General features: G+C 40.8%; 1 protein-coding gene across 1 annotated transcript; it reads right to left on the reverse strand.

Annotated features, from left to right (window-relative positions):
- Positions 1-1,575: 1,575 nt before the first annotated feature.
- Positions 1,576-4,487, reverse strand: LOC114559573 (uncharacterized). Its single transcript, XM_028584308.1, has 2 exons — positions 4,196-4,487; positions 1,576-3,475 (listed from the first exon to the last, which is right to left on the reverse strand). Exon 2 carries the CDS (start codon positions 3,249-3,251, stop codon positions 2,253-2,255), a length of 999 nt encoding a protein of 332 aa, XP_028440109.1. The 5' UTR covers positions 3,252-3,475; positions 4,196-4,487; the 3' UTR covers positions 1,576-2,252.
- Positions 4,488-12,988: the final 8,501 nt, after the last annotated feature.

Below are 12,988 nucleotides of genomic sequence, written 5' to 3' on the forward strand. Positions count from 1 at the left end.
CATCCACTGCACTTGTTGTGGAAAAGGCTGTCTCGAAGTCAAGTGCATTTTTAAGCACTGCAACACCCACATCCTAAAAGCCTGTGCAGATGACATGCATTTCTACCTCCAGGTAACTGATGGTAAAATTAGCTTGAAGAAGAAACATCAATACTACAGCCAAGTGCAAACACAAATCTTTGTGACTGAGTCAAAGTTCTGTGACTTTGTAGTGTGGACTGTGATAGACTGTGTTGTTGTTAGAATTTTACCTGATGTGGGCTTTTGGAGCATGTGTTTAGCTAAAGCACGGGAGTTCTTTCTTAAAGTGTCTCTGCCGGAGCTTGTGGCTCACCATTACACAAGGGCAGCCTCCACAACACCGCATGCCAAGGCTTTAACAGAAGTCTCACAGACATCTCGCACCGATCCCCCTATGGCATCCAGGCCAAGGAAACGGGCTCTACAGAAGAAAACCAAAACATGGTGCCTCTGTAGTGGTCCTGAAGGACTGGATGACATGGTAGCATCTGACAATGAGAACTGTGTAATTCAGTGGTTCCATCTCCGATGTGTGGGGCTTAGTGAGGCACCTTCAGCCAGCGAACCGTGGCTCTGTGCTACCTGCACACAGACAGGCTGACATATTTAGGCACTATTGTGTGTTGGTAGGTGTTGCGGCTGTAAGCAGTCCAACAAAGTGCTGCCGCGAGGGACCAAACCCAGATACATAAACACACTGTGACACGCTCGACATTGTATTGCAAAGATTTATTCCTCCACATGTAACATACAACTAGTTCTGCAGTTACAAAATGTAAAGTTAGCTTGTGAGTCGAAATAAGTGTTAGTGTGGCGGTCAACAGAAAGCGTTCGCTCCCAGGCTCAACCCTTCTCTGTCAAAACCCAAAAAAAACAGGTGAAGCAAACACATATGTTACAGCCACAGAAGCTCCTTATTAAAAAAATAACTTATATTGTTCATACTTTCAAATTAAATTTTATTTATTTCGATTTAATGATATTTATTTTTTACTTGTTTACTTACATGTTCTGCACTTCTTCATATTGTTCACTTATCCATGTTCTCTACATATGTTCTTATTGTGTATAGTCACCTTAAGGATTATTAGGAAAACCTGTTAAATTTCGCATTAATGAAATTATCTAATCAACCAATCACATGGCAGCTGCTTCAATGCATTTAGGGGTGTGGTCCAAGTCTAGCCAATCTCCTGAACTCCAAACTGAATTTTAGAATGGGAAAGGAAGGTGATCTAAGCTAGTTTGAGTGTGGCATGGTTGTTGGTGCCAGACGGACTGGTCTGAGTATTTCACAATCTGCTCAGTTACTGGGATTTTCACGCATAACCATTTCTAGGGTTTACAAAGAATGTTCTGAAAAAGGAAAAACATCCAGTATGCTGCAGTCCTGGGGGGGCAAAAATGCCTTGCTAATGCTAGAGGTCAGAGGAGAATGGGACGACTGATTCAAGCTGATAGAAGATCAACTTTGACTCAAATAACCACTCGTTACAACCGAGGTCTGCAGCAAAGCATTTGTGAAGCCACAACACGCACAACCTTGAGGCGGATTTACTACACCAGCACTCCACTAAAAATAGGAACATGAGGCTACAATTTGCACAAGCTCACCAAAATTGGAAAGCTGAAGACTGTAAAATTGTTGTCTGGTCTGATGTGTCTTGATTTCTGTTGAGACATTCAGATGGTAGAGTCAGAATTTGGTGTAAACAGAATCAGAGAACATGAATCAGTCATGCCTTGTTACCGCTGGGCAGGCTGGTGGTGGTGGGGGTGTAATAGTGTGGGTGGGATCCCTTTCGCTTTCAGAACTGTCTTAATTCTTTGTGTCATTGATTCAACAAGGAAGCATTCTTTAGAAAATGTTGGCCCATATTAATAGGATAGGGTCAAACACGGTATTGGAATGGTGTTCCTAATAATCCTTTAGGTAAGTGTATGTATAAATCAATTTCATGTTGCACAATATATTGTTACTGTGAATTTTTGTGTAAATGAAGGAAACACTTCAGTTACGCACCCTTAGTAACGGACTTCATTTAAAACACATTTGGCAACTTTATCAGCCTTTTCTTATTATTTCAACAACTGCCACAATATATTCACCAAACTTCTCACAACAATATGAACAGCAGTCTTCATACAGCAATATAACGATAATGACCGTAATAATAGTTCAGCTTTCCTGTAACATTATGGTTGGTTTCATAACAACACTGGGGCACATATTAGTCAGAGCACAGCACACACACACAATTTTGTCTAGTAAGACCATGTTTTTGCCGTTCACAGGAAACCACCATGCTTAGTGGAATTGTGTCGTTCAATATGCTGTACTTTCCGCGAACACAACCAATTACCCTCTCCACATGAACCCTTATGTGCGCTATCTTCCTGGTGTCTTCCACATCCTTCGCATCCAACTGACAGCGGCCTCGTGTGAAGGCGGGTGTTTTCACTTCAGCACACATCAGTCGAACACTGTCCCTGATGTCAAACCCACGATCCGCCAGCACCAAGTCTCCAAGGAGCAGATGATTAAGAATACCACAGTCCTCTGTCACTTGTTTGTCACTCACGCGACCACCCCACCCTTTTGAAATAAAAGATATTGCTCCCTGTGGTGTAATGCCAATTAGGTATTTCAACGTGTGTTTGTGCTTGTAGTGGGAAAATGTTTGTGCCCTAGCTTTAAGATTGGATGCCCTCTCTATGCCAATCTCGAAACAGTCCACAATAACTGCTACACGATCCCCGAAAGCCTCCACAAACTTATGTGGCATGGTACCTCGCAGACAATGCCTGTCTGGCCAGTGCACCAGTGGCCTGAGATGTGAAAACATTACTGCTATGGTCTCTCTGAAAGTAACTGAGACTGTCTTCCTGTCTAAGCCAAATAGATGTGCTACATGTTGAATTGGAAGGTTCAGCCTCAGCCGCATCAAAGTTGAAAGGACCATCTGAAAAGGTGAAAGTTTTCGACCTGTCTGTAGGCATGGAAGGAGCTGTGCCAGCACACCCATCAAAACAGCGAAGCAAGGCAGACCAGTGTAGTATTTCACCTTCATTTCATTGCCTTCAAGGAAGCTCTCATCAAAATTCTTCTTGGAGATCTCTTCCTTCATTTGCCTGTTCTCCTCTAGCAAACGGTTGATCTCAGCTTGCCTCTGCCCACAAAAGCTGCACTCTTGTGGTTCCCCAGAGTCAGAGGGTGTGTCATCGGCCATCGGTGTGTCAATAGGTAGGTCATCGGCTGTGTCAACAGGTGTGACACAGCAAGCATCATCAGATGTGGCGGCAGAAGGTGTGGTAAAGGGTGACACAACTGCAGCTTACTGCCGTTGAATCCTCCGCTGATATCTGTCAGAATTTCCACTGATCTCTTTATGACCAAGGTGTAGAGACGGTGCCCAGTCAGGGTCGCACTGCAACATTTCATATGCTGGCTTACCTGAAAACAAAAACAGAATTTCTGTTATGTAGCTTGCAGCAATTGTGTGATTTACATTTACATGCATTTCATTTGGTAGATATATTTAAATCCAAAGAGTTATAACAATATAATAACTTTAAGCAATTAACAATTACATTACAGAGCTCCAGCTATATAATACTATGTAAGCTATTAATAATAAAGCATTTTAGCATTTTAACATTTAAGCTACAGAACTACAGCTTCAGCAACAGAATAACATTTAAGGTCCAGTGCAGAGGAGACTATAGCTAGAAATTACCACTGCATTTGTGTGTCTATTGGCTGATGCTTTCTAGAAATGTAAAGTACAAATTATGCCATAGTCTGTCAGTATTACACTAACCTAGTCTAGCCACCAAAATCTAGATGAATAAACGAGGTGACATTGCTAATTGAGAATTGATATGCTGATTTGGCTAACAGCTACATAACTATTTTTATATATTTAATAGCTTGCTCACAAAACACAGCAACTTAATTAGCTACTGCTTTATTCTGAACAGCAGAACTTTAGTTAACTGCTAAATGAATACATCAAATGTAAATGTAGCTAGCTAATTCACTCTGGCAGCTGAAAATCTATTGACCATGTCATAAAAATATCAGTTAGCCTTAGCCTTAGCATTAGCAGCGATGCTAACGGAGTTGACCACAAAGCAAAGCAAAAAGACCCCAGCTTTAATAATAATACCTTACCTTTGTGAAAGTGCTGTGAGCAGACAAGCATGTACTTGGAAATATTATGAAAGGTGATGGTTTTCCTCCGTACAGCGGCGATCCAAGCCATCCGACGCCTCTTTGTCATGTCAGACACCAGGTCTCCTTGTGTTTTTTTCCAAGTAGGAAAATGGTGAAAACTAACATTATTTATCAGCCGTTTGCCCTTTCGATTGTGAGACCGATTGCAGCAGTTCACAATACAGCAACACTGAACCATTTCCTTGAAATAACCTAAATAAAACCTAATTCTCAAATGACCAACGTTCAATTTCAATAACCAACTGCCTACTAACTTCTACTTCCGTACCGTGATTCCCACAATGCATTGCGACGTGACGAAACGATCCCGAACTCTATAGCAACGCGGATTTCGTTGCCTTATTTAGGTGCCACTTAAATGAATGCGCTTCTCTCGGATGCTCGGATGCTCCGAAAACGGACGTTAGAGGGAACTGAAACATCGCCGCACGGGGCACTAGTTAACACTACAGTTGGCAGCAGGTAACGTTAGCCTAGCGTTAGCTAGCAGCTGGAGTAAACATGATAAAATGCAGAGAGCTAAACGGTGTAAAAGTGTGTCTGTATGTCACTGGAGAGGATTGTGACACCAGACTGTAGCTGCCATTGTCTGAAAAACACAGAAGAGATGTGTCACCTTTTTCAGCCCTGAGTTTGCAGGTACAATTTTAATATAACATTATTATAGTCATATGGTTTTGTCCCCACTTTTGGGGGTTACGTTTTTGTCCTTAATGGCATTTTTCCCCCTTACATCAGTGGTCTTTAACGTTTTTTTAAACCAAGGACCCCTTAACTTAAAGTGAGATGTAGCAGTGCACTATATTACATATATATATACATATTGTATGAAATTAAGTTGCATATTAAACTGGGCCTATAATAACTGTTAGGGAAACCTAAAGCCTTCTTATGTACCCTTTTTTCATAAGCTATTAAAATATTAATTGTTGGCATGATTTTATAAATCATATTTTAATGTTACATATGTGGCACAGTAAATCTAGGATTAACTGTATCTGTGGGCTGATATCTTAGTGACTACCTTACCTATAGGCCAGTAAGCCTATCATCAGTGGGAATTTATATTTGCTAATAATATGTTGGAATTATGGAATAATTTGGAGGTCCCCCTGCAATGACTCTGAGGACCCCCTGTTGAAGATCTCTGCTTTACATTACTTTTACTTTTATACTTTAAGTAGTTTTGAAACCAATACTTTTACACTTTTACTTAAAGGTGCAAAATGTAATATTGTATGTAATACTGGCAGCTAGCGGTTAAAATAGTTACTGCACTACCAATTCAAAATATTGGAGAGTGGTTTCCCCCGCCCCCTCCTGCCCAGACTCAAAGTTCACGGGGGTTGCCAGGCTGAGACCGCAGCATTCACAACAATGTTGCTAGACGCTTTTCTCACATAACCAGACATTACTCCACAGCACAGCGGAGTAGCTAACGGTAGATGCTGGCTATATTTGACAGTCATAAAAGCCCGTTCTCACGCGGAGCTCTGTAACCAACTGACAGACACACTTTTTTGGATTAAAATTACAGTATGAACCGCTAAAAACACAACAACCTCACTGTCCTCTCCACACGCCAGTCAGGCACACTTCCTCGGCTTAGAATTACAATACGAAACGCTAAAAATACCACTACCTTGCCGACGGAACACACTTCATTGGCTTAGAATTACGGCAACAAACGCTAAACACACTGCAAACTTACAGTCCTCTCTTTCCGATTTACAGCCCCCCTCTCGTGGCTTAAAATAACTCGCCGTTATTGGCTCCAGCCGCTGAAGAGGCTACACGCTGTAAACAGCCATGGGCTGCTTGCCTGGTCCTCCCGGTAACGTTAACAGTTAGCAGGTTTAGCATGGCGGAGTTAGCCAGGACCAGTCGGGATCACTTTACTGTCTATGTCTCAATTGTTTTTGCGAGTAACCAACTCGGGTACTCTAGCTATATAATTCAATATGAGTACACAAATGTTGAAATGACTAGTAGCTAGGCTAGCTGTGATAAATTAGCCTGAAGCTAATGCTTACCTGTTCAGGAGGAAATAAGCCAACTCTGCGTCCTTTTGGGATCTAAGCTGTCTCCATCTTTCAAATACAACTCCAATATTTACCAGGGGATTGTTACAGTTTAACATGTTTCCTTAATATCTGATGAGGCATTGGTGTCATTTTTGGATTTATTACAGTACAAATATTACATATTGGACCTTTAAGTAAAAAGCTTGAGTTGATACTTCAACTTCTACCAAAGTCTTTTCAAACTCTTGAGTAATGAATGTGAATACTTTTGACACCTCTGTACTGGATACAATATTTTAGGTTTGTTGTTTGTGGCGCTAACAGTGTTATGCACACTACTGTCGTAGAATGAAAACTGGGACATGTTTTGTTGTTGATTCTCCATGTCGACTGATTTGGGTATATGGAGAGAAATAAATTATATTTCCTCAGTCTGCAGCATTGGTCTTGTGTAGTGTTTGGTGAACTTATTGTAAATTTCTCTGTGTAATTCATTTACAGTACTCTTCTCACTGAGAAGTAGAATTGCTAAAAGTGTTTTAGGTTAGCAACAGCAGTGTGTATATGGTTAAAACTTAATTAAGTCAAATGAAAAGTGTGTGTTTCATATGGTAACAACATATGTTTTTTTATAAATGAGTGTATATTTTTTACAAGAGTGTTTCATTTTGCAAAGGTGCAAAGGTGTTGTGCTGATTGGGTGTGTGGTTGTGCTAATTGTGTGTAGTGTTTTGAAAACACGGGCCCTGTTTTGAAAATCGTGCTTAAGCAATCCAAAAAAACTGTAAATGAAAAATAAATAAAAAATTGATCTTAAAAACTTTCAACCTATAATCCATGTTGAACAAAAACTACAATCATATCTGCGATTTCTTAACAACAATCAGGCGAAAGAGACAAATTTAGCCGTCTAGCTCCATAGAGTCCCATTCATTTTGCACTCGCCTGCGATCACCCCCAGTGGAACTTTGGTGGAAAACATTCAGTACAATGGGGCTGAATAGGGAGTTAAAAGGCTTTCCGTAGACGGGATTTGCTTTGACCCACGGATATGGATCTTCAGAATCTGCATGATGAGGCTTTTAACAACCCTCAGCATAATAACAATAGGTTGTTCCAGACTGTTTTAAACTTATTTTTTTAATAATGCTTCCCTTTTTACTAAGCTGTGCTTCCAAACATTTATTGTGTATGCTGAATCATTTATTTCCAATTTTCATTCATTTTAAAGCCAATCACAATCAAAACTACAAATAAGAACAAAAAATAACATGGACGGCCCGCTGCTTGGCACTTTCCAACTGCTGGAATGTTCTATGGACTTGTACACGTGAGCAACTTGACACTAAGCAGTAACACCATTAGATATAGAACATTGTTTTATATCTATGAGTAGCACAGCCTGGAAGCTCTGGGTACACCCAAGGGGGTAAGCGAGCCTCCGCAAAGCATACCTCCTATGGCACCATTTTGATGCTAACAAGCCATCACCTCCCGTTAGCATTCCATTGACTGCCATTCATTTTGGCGCAATGTATAAAAGGCTTCATTATCAAAAATAGGCTAACGATTGTGTCATAACCACGCAACTTACTGTCGCACAGTAGAGGAATTACTGTATAGTACAGGAGAAGTTCGCAGACAGTTTCAACTCACATTAGCTGTTTAAGTTTAATTACTAATGTTAACTAGCATTTTAGTTAGCAATAATTAGCCTGTGCCTATGTTTCTCCTTACATATACCTACGCTCTCAGTCTGCAAGATTGGGAATGATTGCGATTTCTCTTGGCACAGCTACCAGAAGACTTACAACTTTCAGACAGGTTGCTCACGTCACATTTACGTGCTTCTAATATCCTTCACTGGTCTCTGTCATGGATGTTTAAAGAGAACTGGATACAGTGTTCGGGGGGAAGCCCCGTACGTTCCAATGAGAGTGCTCAAAAGCGCATAAAGCAAACATGGAGCTCGGATCTTCCACATTGACTGGCTCATGACGTCACAATGGACATGCACACCAGCAACATGACGTGACGTTACAGGCTTTACAGCATACATACATCCCTCGGGTGTATCATAAGATAACACCATGGACAATAGAACACATGGTGAATTACAACCATGGCAGGTTGCTAATTAGCCAATGCTAAAAAGTATGGCAGTACTAGTTTCCCCTGCTTTCTATCAATATTCCCCGTTATTTGTCTCTTGGTGTAGTTTGCTAACATGCTCATAGACATGTAAATTAACTGTTTGGGTGCTAGCTAAGGGCTGTTACAGAGTCAACGCGAGCAACGCGAACAAGCAACGTGAGCGACGCACTCCCTTTCATAGTCTAAACAGCGGACGCAAGTAGACGCAAGCGTCACGGGCAATGCGTGAAATGCAATATACCGCCCACGCAACAGGGGGTAGCGGAGTGCGCCACGATGTTCGGTCGGCAGAGCCAGACCCTCTCGGAGAGTGGCTCTTGTCAGGGAGCAGCTGGCTGGCTGACTTCTTTTTATCAGATGCTGGCATGTTTCCCCACCAGTACAGTGTGCTACGATTTGGTAGCACTGACCAATACATTGATAAAAGGTCACTTAAACATGGTTTAGCAGGTTTTAAAAATATATAGATACATTTGGGTCTCTCTCTCTCTCTCTCTCTCTCTCCTGCTGTAGGCTATTTCAGCCTCTTGAGGAGGGCACACAGCATAGACTACACACACACACACAATGTTGATACAAACCGAAAAATGTGACTCAGTAGTCCTATGTTTGATGAATTTGCTCAGCTAAGTTGATTCAATATTTTTGGTATGTACAATAGTGCACCGACAACGCATAGTATTGTGCGCATCGGCGCGTTGCGTATCAAAAACTGGGACGACACATTTGGCTACGCATGGACGCATAATGGCGGCCGAAGCGCAGCGCGGATGCGTATGCGTACCGATGCATTGACTCTGTAAGGGCCCTAATTCAACGGTCAACACCGTTTTTATATTTTTATATTGTAACGTGAAAGCTCAAGCTGCATTAGCTTCAGCTAAACCACAGCAGCAACTTGTACTGCCCCGTTAAAATGCAACTTCCACCCTCGGATATAACGGTAATCACATAGCGGTTTTTAGTGTATAGACATCTGTATGTGTGTTACACCTTTTGAAATACTTAGCTAGATTAGGTGTGTTACTGTGCAGGTAATATCCGAGGAGCATCTTGCATGATTGTGAATTCTACTGAACCAGACTGAGAGACCATTTAAAGGCTCAGGAACCCTTTAGCAGGTGTTTTGGATTAATTAGCTGATTAGAGTGTGACACTTTGAGCCTACAATATTGAACCTTTTCACAATATTCTAATTTTGAGGGTTTTCATAAACTGTAAGCCAATCATCAAAATTAAACAATAACAAATACAGGCTTGAAATATCTCGCTTTGCATGTAATAAGTCTATATAATATATTAGTTTTACCTTTTTATGCTTCTGGTTCACCTGTTAATTGTTAAAGACATTTGGTTGTAATGGAGACTGAATTCTTGCTGTTAATAAGTCCATAACGGAACAACACACCATTCTACTTTTAAGGGCTACATCAAATGAAATATGGCTTGTTTTCCATTTGAACACATTGTCATCAATATTAACAAGGTTTAAAATGATCCATTTTTCAAATTTGGATATCATTTCAAAATCGGAAATCAAATGAACAAAAAAGTACACCGGCCCAATACAGTAACTACATGAAAACTTCACTGTTGCATGAAATTTTGTTTGTGTTTAGCCTAAATCATCAGTTTCTATCTAATGTGAAACAAGAGGCTTTTTTTTTTTTTTTTTTTTTTTGTCTTCAAAAAACGTATTATTATTCAAGTACAGATACACATTGAAAACATTAAATGCATACACGAAAAAGGGGCGCATGAAATTTACATTAAAGAGGTTGTAAGGCATTGTGAGTCCAGATGGCTTTCTTATTTGTCAGTCCTTATAAAAGAAAAATTTAAAGATTCAAAATGAAAAGCATTTATCCAAATAATTTCCTTCATAGTAAAAAATGCTACCAGGCTGTCTTGGTCCGTTCGAGCGTATGGGGAGTGACTATAGACTGTATATAAGAAAATACCAACAGATCCGTTGCTCTGGACGGAGACCAGTGAAGGTGAAGTGAAGCACTTTTCCGGTGAGCGCTGAGCGTTACTGCGCAGCCTCCAACTGAGAGAGACGAAGTAAATGTGACGTGAGTAACCTGTCTGAAAGTTGTAAGTCTTCTGGTAGCTGTGCCAAGAGAAATCTCAATCATTCTCAATCTTACAGAGACAGAGAGCGTAGGTATATGTAAGGAGATAACATAGCCACAGGCTAATTATTGCTAACTAAAATGCTAGTTAACATTAGTAATTAAACCTAAACAGCTCATGTAAGTTGAAACTGCCTGCGAGCTTCTCCTGTACTATACGGTAATTCCTCTATTATGTGACACAATCGTTAGCCTATTTTTACAATAACGTGAGGTACTGGAGGTAATGGAGCCTTTTATACATTGTTGTGTTTCTTTAGAAATAAACAATGGACAAATAGAGTCTTTAAACGCTTCAGATATAAAGTTATTCGCTGTCAAAGTGACGTCAAAATGAATGGCAGTCAATTGAATGCTAATGGGAGGTGATATTTTTGTACCATCAAAATGGCGCCAAAAGAGGTTCGAGTTCTGAAGCGAAGCTTACCCCCTTGGGAGCATAGACAGTATATAATGGACCAACAGATCCCGTTGCTCTGGACGGAGACCAGTGAAGGCTATTAGAAGCACTTTTCTGGTGATCGCTAGCTTTACTGCGCAGCCTCCAACTGAGAGAGACAACGTAAATGTGACGTGAGCAACGTGTCTGAAAGTTGTAAGTCTTCTGCTAGCTGTGCCAAGAGAAATCTCAATCATTCCCAATCTTACAGAGGCAGAGAGCGTAGGTATATGTAAGGAGATAACATGGGCACAGGCTAATTATTGCTAACTAAAATGCTAGTTTACATTAGTAATTAAACCTAAACAGCTCACGTAAGTCGAAACTGCCTGCAAGCTTCTCCTGTACTATACGGTAATTCCTCTACTATGTGACACAATCGTTAGCCTATTTTTACAAAAACGTCTGCTACGGAGCCATAACGTAAGGTACAAGGTAATGGAGCCTTTTATACATTGTGTTTCTTTAGAAATAAACAATGGACGAATAGAGTCTTTAAACGCTTCAGATGTAAAGTTATTCGCTGTCAAGTGACATCAAAATGAATGCTAGTCAGTGGAATGCTAACGGGAGGTGATCTCTTTGTAGCATCAAAATGGCGCCATAGGAGGTTCGAGTTCTGAAGCGAAGCTTACCCAAGCCCCCAGGAAGAGCGCCATTTCTAAAAGCCACCATGGGCTTAGCGCATAACGGTGGTACTGCACCCCATGGCCCAGAAAGACTTTTCAAATAGACTTTGCATGGCGAAAGAAAAGTCTATATTTCAGCGGATAATTTGTTTTGGGGTATATCAACCTACCAGCCCGAACACTGAATCACGTTTTTAACATTTTTAACATTCACTTGAAACGAATCCAGAATTATTAAATTTGGAATGATAAAGGCGCATAATGGACGCGAGCAGACCCACGGGACTGCGCACGCCCGCATGACTGTTCTCCCGAGCTCATGTAGCTAGCTGTAATAACGGATATAGCTCATGGTTGTAATTCACCATGTGTTTTATTAATACGTCCATGGTATTATCTTATGAAGTTATGATACATCCGAGGGATGTATGTATGTTGTAAAGCCTGTTACGTGGATGTAACGTCATTAGCGTTTCCTAAAGTGGCAGGGCTATCGGCTAGCTAGCTAGTTGCTAACATCAGGGTTAGCTAGCATGGCTGTATTAAGATCATGCCTACATAACGTAACTACAGACATATTGATTACATGGCCTTGGTTCGCTCTTATGATACATCCGAGGGCTGTATGCTGTAAAGCTTGCAACGTGGATGAGAGATGAAGCCATGGATGAGCTCTGTTTACGAAACTGCAGGCTAATTGCTAGTGTTAATTGCTAGCTAGCTAGTAGCACAACATAATGATTAAATCTCCTTGGTTGTCTAGCTAAATACATCTATCGTTTATTTAGCTAAGCATGTAAACGATCGGGAACAACGAAAACACAATGTTTAACGTTAAGTGAATATTTTAGACAATGAAAACGGCGAGTTCGCCACTACAAGTCATGTAGCTAAGACACGAGAGATAAGCTCATGAACGAGCATGTTGCTACCGGGTGCTAAGACAACACAAACAAATTGGTGCTAGTGCGTGTTTCCATTGTGACGTCATGGGCCAAGAAAGCGGAAGAGCCAAGCTCCATGTTTGCTTTATGCGCTTTTGAGCACCCTCATTAGAATGTACGGGGCTTCCCGCCGAACACTGTATCCAGTTCTCTTAATACATCCATAGAGAGCCAAAGTCCCGCCCCTTCCGGTGGACCTCATGGGACCTAAACTCAGAAAAAATATGAACGGTGGTCAATGGCGAAAGACAAACTAGTTTGCTTAACTTTCTAGTCCCGATCGATTTGTGCCTTGGATTACACATATAATGTTTTTCAAAATAAAAAATGATTTTACATGTCAAGAATGTCATAGTTTGTCGCAAGAAAGTTAAGTAAAATGCTATGGGAAAATACGTAATTAGA

Source organism: Perca flavescens, chromosome 1 (assembly GCF_004354835.1).
Source record: "Perca flavescens isolate YP-PL-M2 chromosome 1, PFLA_1.0, whole genome shotgun sequence".
NCBI classification, from domain to species: Eukaryota; Metazoa; Chordata; class Actinopteri; order Perciformes; family Percidae; genus Perca; species Perca flavescens.